The sequence below is a fragment of the Eleginops maclovinus genome, chromosome 3, assembly GCF_036324505.1.
Source record: "Eleginops maclovinus isolate JMC-PN-2008 ecotype Puerto Natales chromosome 3, JC_Emac_rtc_rv5, whole genome shotgun sequence".
Taxonomy (NCBI): domain Eukaryota; kingdom Metazoa; phylum Chordata; class Actinopteri; order Perciformes; family Eleginopidae; genus Eleginops; species Eleginops maclovinus.
The window spans coordinates 11,279,268-11,293,548 of NC_086351.1; the positions used below are offsets into that span (position 1 = coordinate 11,279,268).

Consider the following 14,281-nt stretch of genomic DNA (forward strand, 5'->3'; position numbering starts at 1 on the left):
TTGAAGACAACGAATTAAAGACATGTGCCGTTTTTTATTATTTTTATAAACATTTAGTTAAAAATAGTTTTATCAATGCAAAAACATTAAATGCAACATGGTGTGTAAAAGCGTTGGATAGTCTCCTGAGGAAGTAAACACAAGCGCAAACAGGTCACTGAAGGCTAATGACATTGAAGGGATCATTTTTAAGAATCTTTAAGAAACAAAACAATGATTTCTCTTTTTGCAGTGCAAAAGACTAAAGAAAAATGGGTAGGATCTTCATGCTCACAACTTCTTTGCAAAGCACCAGGAATAGACATAATGACAACCATTGGATATTTTGTTTACAGTAATCTCACAAAACTACATTTCGACACACGCATCCCACAACCAAATGCCAACAGACATTTTTTGACTTCCATCTGTTGCTCAGAGAAGAGATCCATCCTTCACTCTGATGTTAAAATACTAAATTCCACTTCTAACTAGGTCATAGTAATCCAACAGTATTTCCTCTTTGTGATAGTGTCCCCCTATTGAAGCTCAGCAAGTTAACACCATGTGAAAAAAAAAAAACTACTTTAAGCAAGTTCCAGAAATCAAGTTTCCATATACACAGAAATGTATAGAAGCTAATGGCTTCGTTTAGAGGTGGGAATCAATTACAAACATGTATGCTTCTGAAAATGGCTGGAAATAAGAAATAACAGTCTCTAAACTGCAGCAAAGATTCTTTAAAAATTAGTAAAAAAAGAGCTTTACAGAGAATTACCCAGGTCTGAAATGTCAAGAGAATAAGAAATACTGAAATCAAGATAGACACGTTCAGTTACTGCCCATCAACATTAAATAAAACAGCCATCACTTATTATGTGATGTGGTCACAGCAGTCAGACTACCTGTTTACCGACCAGGAAGAGGCTTTAATGGAGCAGCATCTTTGATGAACACAGAAATGCAGCGGGAGATCCTGAGTCACAAGTAGAGTTGAATCTTATCCACCGGTGAAAATCACATGTGATTGTTTTACAGTCTGTTCACATACAAAGGACAGCCTCTGTTCTACTACTGTTCTTTGGTTAGTGCAAATGTGTGTGCAGAGGATCATAATTAAGGCACTTGCGATCACATACCCACACTGTTCTTCACCCCATATTTGCCGTCTTACGGAGTTTTTCCAGAGTTCCTTGCGTTAATAAAAGCCATACCGTGAGTTCTGAAATGAGTATTCAGATCCGTTGCCTTTTCAAAATGTTTGCCGCAAACCTTACAGGCCAGTTCCTCTTCCTTCCCCAGAGCGGTGGAGGATTGAGAGGAGGGCGATGCTGGTGCAGAACCTTCCAGGGAGCTCTTATCATCGTGGCTCTTGCTGTTACCTGGGGAGGGTGCGAGGTGCGCACTGAGGGACTGCTGTTCCGCTGATGCTTCCCTCACTCTGTGGGTGATGAAGCGATGGCGTGACAGGGAGGAGATGGAGGTAAAGCAGGCGCCGCACTGTAAACACTGCTGACTGCCACCTCCACCCTCTGTCCCTCCTCGCCGGTGCTTGCCAATGTGCTGCAGGAACGTTGCCTGGTCCGCTGTGGTGAAGCCGCAGGGGGCGCAGCGGAATCCAGACTCGGGATGGGAGTAGGGGGCCGGAGCAGAGGTGGACGTCCGCGACTTCTTCACTGGACTCACCCCATCTGTGCACTCTTCGTCCTGCTCCATCCTCGTAGCTCCTCTCCTTCTGCGGCCAGCCCCCACACTGCCCTCCTGTTCCGAGGAACTGTCCGCCTCATCGGTGCCCCCCTGTAACCCGGAGGAAATCACAGAGACTGCCGTTTACATCTTATTCAAGCGTTTCCTGTTGGACTTGTTAAAAGGAAAAGAGGGACTCACCAGCAGTGTGTTCTGGCTGAGTGGGTCCACTCTGTGTCTCAGCTGAACATGCTTCTCCAACAAAGCTTTGCTGCTGAACGTTTTCTTACTGTCAGTACAAAACCTACACACAAACACGATGATGAAGGGCAGTCAAGATCTGAGTAGGTAACATATTGTTAGTTTGCTTATATTAGGAATCATGGTTACACCTGAAATGTTACCAAGCAACTGTTTGAAATCCAAGGCTTTACAACGGGTCACCAACAAACAAAGAACATCAAACCATGCTCTTATTGCATAGATTACCATTAGCTTTATTTACTCACTTGCAGCGAAAGCTACGACTCGTGGCTTTGTGTTTGTCTCTGAGGTGCCGTCTCATACTGGAGGTGGTGGTGAAGGAGCTCTCACACTTGTTGCAAGGAAACTTCTTCAGCTTCTACACAACAAAACAACATGGCATATGCATTTACAGCTGTATCTAAAAACCTAAATAAAGGTGTGAAATTTTACATCTTAAACATCAGGGGTGCATCCAGACCTTGCTATGTTGCTCAGCCATATGGGAAATGTAGTCTTCCCGGTCTGTGAAGCGTGCATGGCAAGGCGCACACTTCCACCCTGAGGGGGTCTTCATCTTTTCTGCTTTCTCTTCTTTCTCTTCGTCCATCCATTCCTCTCCATCCGAGCTCTCCATCTTCAGTGACGGCCGTGAGCAAGAGGAAGCGGATGGAGGTGAGGGCAGCTCTTGTTTTAACAGTGGGGTGTTATGGGTCTGAGGAACAGGGACAAAAATAGAATGACATTACAAGGGGTGTATTTTTTAAATAAATTGATACTACGCCATTTACTTTATTCCTATAAAATACCTTGAAATGGTCCAGAAGGGATTTCCTCTGAGAAAACAGCTTGGTGCACTCAGGGCATTTGAACACATGGACCTTCTGATTGGTTAAATGCGTGTCAAAGTGGACGTAAAGCAGGGACTTGTTTGTGAAAACTGTGTCACACATGACACATTTATAGATTGACCTGTGAAAGGATAAAAACCGTGTTGATTACAGAGAGGAAACTTTTTTTTTTCATCAGCACATCTGCGAGTGTGTATATATACATGGTCTGTCCTTCGGTGAGGGTTGGATGTTGGGCGCTGATGTGGTTTTGTGTGCTGGGCTCAGACTTGAAAGCCATGGGACAGCTGGGGCATTTGTGGAACATATCACAATGAGCCTGTTGGATGTGAGCCTTCACTGAGTTAAGACCGCCAAACACCACCAGGCAACTGGAACATCTGCAGAGAGAGAAACAGTTATTTAAACGTATTGAAAATGTTCTGGTATACGACATGAATCCATCATTAGCTAAACAATATGCCTCAGATAGTATCAAACTTTTATGTAGTAAATGAAACTGTGTTGATTGTGTCTAACATATGTATATATTACTTAGTTGTCTTTGTATACCCCGTTTTACTCCCCCCTTTTTCTTTCTAGGCTCTTATCTTTTATGTATGTGTTCTTGTTTATATTTGCACTGTGGGACTGCCAGAAACGGTATTTCAATTTTCTGTATGTATAACACATGTGGGAACTTTGACAATAAAGTGAACTTTGACTTTGAACAATGGCAGAGAAAATAGATAAACATAGCCCTTTAAACAGGATTTACGTGGGTATAACGATGATGTCACACCTGTATCCGATGCGGCGTGCAAAGTGTAAACAGATCTCATCAAGATGTGTTTGAAACATCGGCTGCTTGGCCGTGCCCCCACAGTCTGGGCAGACGTGTGGAGGGCAGCCTTGGTGGATGCGCTGATGAGCTGCGGCGCTGCAGCTGTTGGGCAGCAGCATGGAGGGGGAACACTCTGTGCATGGCTGGAGAACAACAGGCCAAAAAATGAAGTTAGAGTTCACTTTCACACCACTGAACAACACAGTCTATGTATGTTCTGTTCTTCGTCCCGCTCAAAAGACTCACAGAGGTTTGTGCTGGTTTGATTTCTTGGAAATGCTCGGCCACCTCTTCTTTGCTGCTAAACTGCGCCTGGCACTCAGGACATTTATTACTGATGAACTGCAATGCCTCTGCTTTCTTCTTGGATACTGCTTGATGTGGCTGGGGTTTTGTGTTTGGAGTGGCCTGCCCTTTTGATGCTGACGGTCCTGAAGAGGGAGACAAAAGAGACCTAATCATTGGGCGGAATCGCATGCAGGAAAAATAAAATATATTCTGAGAGGGCGATAACCTTGACTAACCAGCTGTGGGTTCCGGCTGGCCAATCATCTGCTCCACAGGAACGGGTTTCATCACCAGGTGTGAACACTGCATGATCAGGCCTTTCTCCTTGTGCTCTCTGGCGTGGAAAAGCAGGCTGCACTTGTTGTAGAAGGCTAAGCGTTTCGCACAGTGATTACAGGTCACCTCGATCCTCAGCGAGCGCCGGTCGTAGTGCCGCGCCAAACTCTGCTCCAGGGCAAAGGCATCTCCGCACTCCAAACACCGGTACCCCTGCAGAGAATTAGACATAAATCCTCTTAGATAATCACTTTATTTGAAACATGGCCATGTAAAAGTGCTGGGAGACCGTATTGATGTCATGATTATGATAATACAACTCCTTCTTCTGGAAGAGGAAAGTTATATTGAAAATGTTTTACACATAACACCGTTCATAATGCAATACCAGATGAGTTGTACCACACACATCCTCTTCCTCCGTATATACTTTTTATAAAAACAAGTTATCATGTAACTGTGATAAAGATCGGCTGCTTGTCATTATCAGATTTAACTTTGAGCGGAAACAGGGGCACGTAGTTCCAGTTAACACAACTGGAGCTGTGACTAAGCATTATTTTGATTATGAGTTAAACTATAGCTTTTCAGTCAGATTAATTTATTGTTTTGTCCATAAAAAGTCAAAAATATGTAAAAATGCCTGTCAAACTTTGAATGACTTGATTGTACAGACCACTAGTGCAAAAAAAAAAATCATATATCTGAACACAGCAGTTTACCTGTGCAGGAAGAGGAAGGCCCCACTCTGCAGGAAGAGGTGAGCTCAGGTCAGGTTTATAACTGGGAAGCAGGTTCTTGTTGTTGAGGATCTTGTTGAAAGCCTCCACCAGGTTGGTCTGAGTTTTGGATATGATCGCCCCAGTGCTGTTAACTATGGAGGCGGGTCTATTGCTACTTTGAGGCGTAAGCAGAGGGGAAGGTGCAGAAAGCGTCATCCCACTGTTCGGAGTTTTCTGACCCAGGCTGCGAGGGTTGATCCCACCCGGGCTGACTCTGGGAGTGGAGACAGAGATGGTGGGCAGCGTGGAAGCTTTAGTGATGCTCACAGCTGTTGTGGAAAGTTTAGGCTTGATGTCCATCGCCGTTTTGTCTTTTACCAGACGAGCACCTTCCAGCGTAGCGGCACAGGCATTCTGCAGCATCGCAATCGCAGGCAACTGGGGTTGCTGTGATAACTCCTTCTTAGATCTTGTGTTTTTACGTTCTGGCAAAGGTTTTGAACTGTTCGCATCCTTGGTAGTGGCTCTTGAACTTCTTTTAGGGGTAACACCAGTCACCGTCCTTGTGATGCTGCCTGTAGGCATTTTGATTTTAACTTTGAGGGGACGCAATGGAGATGAAACTGTTTCTGCAGCACCCACAGACACAGGATCCTCAGTGACAGCACCACAGCTCTCCTCGTTTAAATCGTCTTCATCTCCAGTCATCTTTTCACTCGGCCCCGCAGTGTCACCCTGCCTGTCTTCTTCTCTGGACTCGATTTCCATGAGCTCCTCTTGGAGACTGGAGTCCTTGTTGTTGTCTGCGGTTATGGCCGATTCAGGACTGCTGCTTCTCTTGGGGACAACCAGACCTGTCTCACTTGGCGGTGGGCTCTCAGGCGAGTCCCTCTCATCGATCACATGCTCTGGGTATTTCTCCTCTTGGACTGAGGCAGAGCTAGAGGTGAGAGAGGGGAGGCTCTGTAGTTGAGGAGCAGTGGTGGGAGATTGGTGAGTGGTAGGTTTCCCGTCCCGCTCGTGTTGGGGTTTAGGATTTGCAGGGGCCAGAGAAGGCAGCGGACGAGAATGTGAAACAAGACAGGATGCGGTATCAAGAGAGCCAATGCCCTCAGACCGTAGTCGTGCTCTGTGTTTAAATTTGGGGGGGGAAGACAAGATAGATTCTGGGCTCTCCTGGATCACAAGTGGACTTCCTAAATCTGGCTCTGAGTCATCTTCATCCGAGTGCATAACACGCCTAATTTCAGGCTTAATACCACCGTTCTGCGGTAAAGGAGAGGATGATGGTGTACTAATTTTCTCCTTTTGAGGAGAGTGCGGAGAGCTGACTAAGAGTGGGGAGGGAGTAGTTGAGGAGTTATGACCAGCACTACCCGAAGACTGGGAGAAGAGGAGGGGCTTCAAACTGTTCATGACATCAGTCTTGTGCTGGACCGATCCAACTTCAGCTTTTTTATCACTTTCCCCCTCATTCGCATCCAGTGTAGACCTCAATGGTGAATGAGGGAGCCACGGCTCTGTGTTGGACTGTCGTTGATCCCTGGGGACAGATCCTTCAAAGCCATTGGCAGCCTGTGGGTCAGGGGTATCAGCAGACTTTTTGAGACCAAGCTGTGAGGTGATGTCACCCACCTTGACCTCAACCTGAGAGTTTAAGCCACTGTTTGAGGGATTATCTGTTTTGTCCCTGACAGACTTCTCCTCCTCTTCAAAAGACTCGGACCGTACTGTGTTCTTCACAATAACACTGACCACAGGAGGGTCACTATGTGAGGCAGGAGGGCAGGGAAAGCAGGAAGGAGACCCGCTCTCTCTCTCGTCTGCATTAGTTCCCACCTCATCCCTCTCGTCTTCTGGACTAGATTGAATGGCCTCTTTGGCATCGATGTCAGGAATGTCAAAAGCTGCAAGCAAATCGTCAAAGTCTGGGGTCTTCATGTCCCCCATTGCCAGCACAAGGCTCAAAACCTATAAATGCAAAACATCAGTCAGAGCAATACATATTACGTCAGTGAAAAAAAAAACATAGACATGGTGAAAGAAGTATGCATATCCTTTACTTAAAGAAAAGTTCACTGCTTAAATACTACACTAGTAATAAAACTCCTGCATTGTGCAGTGAAACGCTTCCAGACAGTATTACTAGTGTTTAAATGTTGCATTTTACGGATGCAGATGTTTAAATTGAAATCATTTTACATAATTTTAGAAACTGTTGTACTCAGTTACTTTTCGACACTGGACGCAGCAAAAATACGAAAGTTACTTTATCTGATCAAAATACAACATGTGACAGCTGGCAGCATTAGAAAGGGTCAACAATGTTTGGTTACGTTATTTATTATTTCCAGACTTTATTAATGATAGTAAACGTCTAGAAAAACAAGACAGTTGCTTTTTAAAGTGTCAAACTTCACTGTCATGTTGCAACAAGTGGGTCCCCCTGCTAAAGACATGCTACATGTTAGCAGCTAACGTCAACCAGCCAACTTTCTACACGTCGTCAAAAAAACTACATTTAGCCACATTAGCGTAACACTCAACTAACGTGCTTCTCGTACGCTATGTTTAATGTGTGTCGTGTTTACTGCAATTAAGGCTAGCACTAGTTCGTATTGCATTTAGTGTGAATTACCTGCTAGTTGACGAAGTTGGTTCCTGACTTTCCTCTTCGACGCATTAGTTCGACGTCACCAGATTATGCGACAGAGACTTCCCTGGTGAAGCGCCTCCCAAATGTTTACGTGTTGTTTGCAAAATTGAAGATGCAAAATCATTTCGTAAACGTTATCAAGCTTTATCTCAGTAGTGCTTGTTTTATCACACACTGCAGTTTCTGCAGTGATCTTTAATCAAATCTGTGAAAATACTGTTACAGATAACATTTGTGGACTCAAAATGTTCTAAAAATGTATATTCCAATTTTGTGTAATGGCCCATTTTATAAGAATAAATATTACATTTGTATTCATTTATTAGTGTACAAACTGCTTTGGTAGCAAAGATGATTATCTATTATATTTCCATCCCAAATCTAGAAAAACAAAACAAATCAGTATCTTTTGGCACTGTTGATCTTGTTTCCATTCTAACGTCCCTCTGCGGTGGAGCATCTCGTATTCCTGATTTGTTCAGTAAATTAACAACCAGTCATAATAATTATTCCCATCTTTCACCTTTGAAGGCATGCATGACTGGTTGCTCTCTGTGTTATACTATTGGCGCTTTTAAGTTGTTATTTTTGAGTATTGTGTTTCAGTTATGTTATGCATCAGATGAAAAGCCCCATTGTATTTTTCAAATTTATTGAGGAAATCTGCTCATTTACTCAGTGGTTATATTACAAAATATTCAAAAGTAAGCATATCTGCTTGACACAAACCAATGAAATCAGAACAGGCCTTTAACTTAAACTTGAAAAAAGGCGAATATTTTTACAGTTAGCACAGCTATAAAACAAAAAATGAACTAAATGGTTCCTGTTTTGAGGAGGGTTATAATGTTACTGTTGATGACACATGCGGTGCAAATTTCAGGTATTTTTTATTTTTCATATATTAAGGTCCTCTCTTTGGATGTTCATTTCTTCTTTTCCTCATCCTTCTTTGTGTCAGATTTGGAGCCTGTCTGAGATGCCAGTGAGCCCATGGCGTTGCGAATGGCCTCGTTATTAGGGTCTACGCCAGGAAGGTTTTCCAGGACGCTCTGAAGGAACTCTGGATCCTGCATAACATCGTAGTCCTCTTCATCCTGGACATAGAACATGACACATTTCATTCTTTATCACACTTCAAACTGATGAAAATGACAAATGAGAACAAATAAGACTTGCGGTTACCTTAGCCTTACTGGAATCCACATCAGCTCCTGTGTCCATGTCCTCAGCACCAAACTCTGCAGGTTAAATGAAACAGAAATGTTGCAGCCATTTTTGGTCTGGGCATTTTGATTAACTGCAATGCTAAAGTAGGAACATTTCAAACTGCATCTAATATTTAGTTATAACTAAAAGTATTGCATATTTGTTCTGTAATGCTTCATTGAGTACACACGTTGCATTACAATTTGTAAATGTGGACCCAAAACCAGTACACGCTGTTTTAGCCAATTTTTGGCGAGTCATTTATCACATGTAAAATATGTGGATGTGTTTTACTAGGCTCGACAGTATCCACCTGGTTAGTGCCAATACATAGAAACCAATCACTGTAATCTCAGCAACACAGGATAATAATTATCAAAAAGTTTGGCTGTGGCTTATTTTAGATAAGAAAATACAAATATTACATGTAAAATATATGAGGACACTACCTTCAAGAACACTGCTTCCTCTAAACTGCCTTAAACATTGTATTATATTGTGGATGTGATGCATACTGAATCTCAGCTTGTATAAGAGAACATTTGAAATCTATAATTAACCTGCTCCTTCTCCCTGCATGGACATCTGCAGAGCGTAGGCGATCTGTTCGTCCTCTGTCATGCGGCTGAAGTCTGGGATAGCCGGTGTGGAAGACTCTGTTGCGGGAACAGATATTTTCAACAGGGCATCCTCAGACTCTGCAACAGAAAGAGGGGAAAACACACTGTGTGAACACAATCCCGTTGGGGGTAAAAACTCTCTTTTGAAGTAATATTGGCAGATTTAGCAACTGATAGAAAATCAAGTAGATGGGACAATGTTCTCACCATCTGCAGCAGGAGAGGGAATGCCAGCTTCAGCAGCTGATGCGACAGCGGCTCTGCGAGCTTCATCCTCCTGTCGTTGTCTCTGCTCCTCCATAGATACCCTCAAAGCCTAAAGATAAAAGAGGAGGAAACAATCTAATATAAAAACATTGTAGCATTAAAACACAAAAATAAACTATGAGGACAGAAAACATTTTGGTGTTGAAGGCAGTTGTAAAGAAAACAGCAAAAGGGATGAATAGTTCTAAGGGTTTTAAATGCAAAATGCAAGAAAAGTTTGGTTTACAATGAACAGATACAATCAAATAAATACAAAAGTGAACTATTGTAGCATCTTTCCGTGCTCTCTTACCAAGGCCAGCTCTGGGTCTGCACTGGGATCCACTCCAAACTCAAAGTCACCGGCGCCCAGGCCCAACGCAGCACCCCCCTCTCCAGCTAGGATGGGTGAGGACAGCAGGGCATCAGCCAGACTGGGCCCTGGAGGCACTGTGACCAGGTGGGAGCCGGCTCCCTCTTTGCCATTCAGGGTGTTTATGAAGGCTGTCAGCTTCTCTGTGTTCATCTCCTACATGGGTAAGAAAGAAGAAGGTTAGCATAAGGACTAAACAAGGTAAGGCAAGGCAAGAAAATACAACATAGCACATTAGACATGATTGAGTTTGTTTGGAATATGAATGGAAAAATACCTCCTCTCCAAAGTTAATGATATCCACATTGACCTTTTCCTTCTTTAGACGTTTTGCCATTTTGACCAGCTAAAAGGAAATAAAAACACGTAAATACACATTTTGAAAAATTCTTCTGCCAGGTTATCAGTAACAAAGCGTGTGTAACATGTTGACTAATGTCAGAATGCCGCTCACGTCTTTTTCGTTGTCCTCCACCGGGCTGCCAACAAAAGCAATAATGCGCATCTTGTGGTTTTTGCCCTGTCTGTGCTTCAGCGCCAACTAAAGAGAGAACCAAAGACAATAAAAAAAATAAAAAACACAAAATCATATTAACTGAAGGAATGCATTGAAGTGACGAATAGGACAAGAGATCTTTTCAACACAGACATTTTTTCCATATGATGCAAGAAAAGCACAGGCGTGATTACATAAATGATGGCCGCGTTACATTTACATGTCCCCTTTAGCTGACCTCCCCATATGTTCTTAAATTTCACCATGCTCCTTTTTTGGTTCAGGATAAACTCAGTGTGTTATGAAATTCACAAACTCACATGTGCCACCCTGATGCCGGTGCAGAAGCTAATGTTCCCGATGGGCTGCACAGCATGTAACTTTGACAGTATTCTGCCCGTATCTGGAGTCAGCGTAGTTAGCACCTCACAGTTGCTGAATGGGGAAATAACACTTTTGTAATTCATTTTACAGTTACATATTTTAAATGTCACTAAGCTCATTTGAACACAGTTCCTCTTACTTTGCCATGGTGATGAGGCCCACATTGTTTTCAGGGTTGGTGCGAGTCTTGGAGTGACAAACAATATTAACTGCATCCTGCTGTGCCTGTAGCCTGGTGGGCAGAAAGTCTCCATTGCGCATATACTCACTGTTGTCCACACTAAGAAAAATAAGCAGCATTATTAAAGATGTATATTCCATTGATTTGACAAATGTTAATACATCATAGCTCAAAATTAATAGTAAGACAATGTATTCGTGCATCTTTAAAAAGAAGACTGTATAAGATTTTAAGGAGCGGACACTGAAACAGTTAGTTACAATAGCAGTTTTCATTAATGATAACTGAATGAATTAAATTAGCAAAACGAAATGACAACCACTCAATAGTTTCAGCTTCTCGTAAGTGAGGATTTGCAGCAGTTGGACAAAGAAAAGCAATATAAACATGTTGCCTTGGGTAAATGTGATTGCATTGACACCTTTTTGGATTTTAAAGAGAAAAACTATATATATATATAAAGGATACGTTTGTTGTTATAGCCCGAGTGAACACAACGGTTGATTTCATTTATTGGAAGTCAATGCAAACGATCTGCAGTACTGCTGCCTATGAAATGTATTGACATTGTTTAAAAAAACAAGGTTTTCATGCTGTGTCCTGCATTTAACTGCATGCACAATTGACAGACAGAATGTATTCATGATAACTGGACAACGTGGCAGCTTGGTTGTACAAAGAAACGGAAACAAAACAGCGATGCATGTTTGGACAAAGACAGTAGGTTTTATTGTTGTTAGCTAGCTAATGCTAACGCTTTAAACACATGTTACTCTATATGAAAAACATTATTTTACTTTACAGTTGAGTCCCATTAATGTGAGTTGAGCCACACTACATTGTTTGGCGTTTTAGAAGTATAACTTGTCAAAAAACGTAGAAAAAAGGTAGTTTTATGTGCCAGAAGCTGCAGATGGCTAACGTTAGCTTGGTTATGGAGTGACTCAGGAAATAGTCTAAGCATTTTAAATGTTAAACAAAACAAGCAAACCTGTACAGTGTAGGCAAGCTATATCGAAACATGCACAATCATTTAATGACATTTTTTATTTTATTTTTTTTATCAAGTTAGCCGTCTAAATGTTTAATTGAAAAAAATTGATAATTTCTTACCAGACCATAGTACTTTCAAGCACCATCTTGATGTCTGTGGTTTACAACGTCATCCGGAGGGTTTATGGGTAATGGTGTTTTTCCATGTGAAGAAAAAAAACTTGGAAAAAACAGTTTTATGATAAAATGTTGGGATGATTTATGATAAAATAAGCGTATTTCTTCACTGATCTGCACAGATTAGGAAACTCCATTATAATAATAAACATTGCTCAAAGACATGTATCTAAACAAATCTGGAGAAAAATGCAATAATTGGCTTGAATCGAAGCTCGAATAGGAACACTGACCTTTGAACCAGTTGTGTGAAGATTACGAAAAGGCCAAAGGAGTAAAATGGGAGCTTATTGAAGCAATGGGGCGTGCATGCGACATGACAAGAACTCTCAATAAAGCAGATATTGTTCAAAGAGGATGTATGCCTACTTATTTAATATAATTATTAAATATGATAATTACTGGATACTACGGCAGGGCCACTGTCAAATAAGGCACAAACAAACACAATACATGTGCATACTGTATGTGTACATAGTGTTGTCAAAGGGTTGCATAAATTGCCCTTTTGTAATGAAAAGTTCTTACCAGAGCAAAAAATATGCGAATAGTCCTGGTATGTCCCTTCAGTTTGATTGATTTTATGGTTAGGAAATAGTCCATAGTCTGCTATAATAAATATTACTCAACATAAAACATTTAAATAAAAGCAGGAGAGGCATCCTAAAACGGGGTAGTCACGGACAAGAAGCTTACACAGCCAGGCCACAAGGTAAAAAATACTATTAATAATTTTCTAATAATTTTCAAGTTGGGTAATTTACTATTCATGCTTAATCCTTTATACTTTTTAAATTATTTTAAATTTGATGTCAAAATAACCAATTTATCCAGTGGTTGCTGGCAAATCACTAACGTCTAAATGTAATTGCTTAGAACTTGCAGATGCTGCCAAATGGCGATTAATGAAAGCATTATTGGGTTGAAGTGATTCTTAGACCAAATAATCATTGCAAAACAATGAACAATTTTCATTTATACTAAAACATTGACTTCATGAAATCTCAGATGGAGAAACTCATACTTTTGATGGTGATCGTTGCAACATGTTGTGCAACACCCCAAGGTTTGTTAACCTCATACCCTCACAGCATTGCGGACAAGTTCGTTTATGGAGAAGCATTTTTATATGATAGATCTAATACTTTGCTATGCTTAAAATATTGTATTGTTTTGATTTTCCTCCTGTGCAGATCTGTCAGGTAAAGTGTTTGTCTTTCCCAAGGAGACCAATACCAATCGTGTTATACTCCTCACACCTAAAACCAGATTCAACAGTGTGACCATCTGTCTCAGGTAACTGGTGTTGTAATCAGAAAGCTTCATTATCTGTGGTTCAGTTTGAAGAAGGGTTTCGTCCGAGTTTCTTACTGCCTGTACATCTTTTCAGATATATATCAGATCTCAGTAGGCCCTATGGGCTCTTCTCTTTGGCTACACCCACGCACAACAATGACTTTGTGCTCTTCAAGGCGAACCCAGAGAGTGACATCAGGCTGCATGCTCGGGATGGGTCAACAGGCTTCACGTCACTGAAACTTGATCCCAACACCTGGCACTCTATGTGTGCTACCTGGGACTCCACCACTGGGTTGGCTCAGCTGTGGGTGGATGGTAAGGCAACCATCAAGAGATTTGTCCAAACTGGGCCCATCAATGGAGCGCCCATCTCCATCCTGGGCCAAGAGCAGGACACCTATGGTGCAGGTTTTGATGCAAAGCAATCATTCGTGGGTATGATTACTGACTTCCACATGTGGGACACCATCATCCCCACCTGTGAGATCAAACGCTTTATAGGAGAGAAGCACTTCATCCCCGGTAATGTGTTCAGCTGGAAAGCCCTGGACTTTCAAGTCAAAGGGCAGGTTTTAGTGGAAGAGGCGTCTGACGTTATGTAACAGGGTGTATAACCGTGAATAAGTCACAAGTAAAACAAATGTTTGATATCTCAATATGATTAAATTATCTTTACATCATTACATGATGGCAGTGCTCTGTTCTCTTTTTTTTCGCATACACTATTTTTCAAAAACACCTAGCAACAGGTAATTAGATAATACACATAAACAAAGGGA

General features: G+C 41.8%; 3 protein-coding genes across 3 annotated transcripts; 1 reads left to right on the forward strand and 2 right to left on the reverse strand.

The window, feature by feature from the left end:
* Positions 1 to 14: 14 nt before the first annotated feature.
* znf687a (zinc finger protein 687a) lies at positions 15 to 7,584 on the reverse strand. The gene is made up of 11 exons (XM_063879328.1): positions 7,507 to 7,584; positions 4,869 to 6,839; positions 4,107 to 4,359; positions 3,829 to 4,013; positions 3,541 to 3,725; positions 2,963 to 3,139; positions 2,718 to 2,880; positions 2,390 to 2,623; positions 2,175 to 2,287; positions 1,867 to 1,969; positions 15 to 1,776 (listed from the first exon to the last, which is right to left on the reverse strand). The coding sequence occupies exons 2-11, from the start codon at positions 6,816 to 6,818 to the stop codon at positions 1,150 to 1,152; spliced, it is 3,990 nt and encodes a 1,329-aa protein (XP_063735398.1). The 5' UTR covers positions 6,819 to 6,839; positions 7,507 to 7,584; the 3' UTR covers positions 15 to 1,149.
* A 575-nt stretch (positions 7,585 to 8,159) lies between these two features.
* On the reverse strand, positions 8,160 to 12,263 carry LOC134861736 (26S proteasome non-ATPase regulatory subunit 4-like). Its single transcript, XM_063879169.1, has 10 exons — positions 12,147 to 12,263; positions 10,992 to 11,132; positions 10,789 to 10,903; positions 10,427 to 10,513; positions 10,250 to 10,318; positions 9,913 to 10,128; positions 9,561 to 9,669; positions 9,294 to 9,431; positions 8,710 to 8,765; positions 8,160 to 8,621 (listed from the first exon to the last, which is right to left on the reverse strand). The coding sequence occupies exons 1-10, from the start codon at positions 12,170 to 12,172 to the stop codon at positions 8,451 to 8,453; spliced, it is 1,128 nt and encodes a 375-aa protein (XP_063735239.1). The 5' UTR covers positions 12,173 to 12,263; the 3' UTR covers positions 8,160 to 8,450.
* Positions 12,264 to 12,763: 500 nt separating this feature from the next.
* On the forward strand, positions 12,764 to 14,185 carry LOC134861737 (serum amyloid P-component-like). The gene is made up of 4 exons (XM_063879170.1): positions 12,764 to 12,915; positions 13,212 to 13,269; positions 13,397 to 13,499; positions 13,594 to 14,185. The coding sequence occupies exons 2-4, from the start codon at positions 13,212 to 13,214 to the stop codon at positions 14,102 to 14,104; spliced, it is 672 nt and encodes a 223-aa protein (XP_063735240.1). The 5' UTR covers positions 12,764 to 12,915; the 3' UTR covers positions 14,105 to 14,185.
* Positions 14,186 to 14,281: the final 96 nt, after the last annotated feature.

Bases quoted from the DNA above. Each gene is read 5' to 3' on its own strand.
- znf687a (XM_063879328.1), bottom strand. From the start codon at position 6,818: ATGGGGGACATGAAGACCCCAGACTTTGACGATTTGCTTGCAGCTTTT. The intron at 4,360-4,868 runs GTAAACTGCTGT...AATTCTCTGCAG, and splicing joins GCCTTCCTCTTCCTGCACAG to GGGTACCGGTGTTTGGAGTG. The intron at 1,777-1,866 runs GTGAGTCCCTCT...TCCGGGTTACAG, and splicing joins TCAGCCAGAACACACTGCTG to GGGGGCACCGATGAGGCGGA.
- LOC134861736 (XM_063879169.1), bottom strand. From the start codon at position 12,172: ATGGTGCTTGAAAGTACTATGGTCTG. The intron at 11,133-12,146 runs GTAAGAAATTAT...TATTTTTCTTAG, and splicing joins CTTGAAAGTACTATGGTCTG to TGTGGACAACAGTGAGTATA. The intron at 10,319-10,426 runs GTGAGCGGCATT...ATTTCCTTTTAG, and splicing joins TGGAGGACAACGAAAAAGAC to CTGGTCAAAATGGCAAAACG.
- LOC134861737 (XM_063879170.1), top strand. From the start codon at position 13,212: ATGGAGAAACTCATACTTTTGATGGTGATCGTTGCAACATGTTGTGCA. The intron at 13,270-13,396 runs GTTTGTTAACCT...CCTCCTGTGCAG, and splicing joins ATGTTGTGCAACACCCCAAG to ATCTGTCAGGTAAAGTGTTT. The intron at 13,500-13,593 runs GTAACTGGTGTT...ACATCTTTTCAG, and splicing joins AGTGTGACCATCTGTCTCAG to ATATATATCAGATCTCAGTA.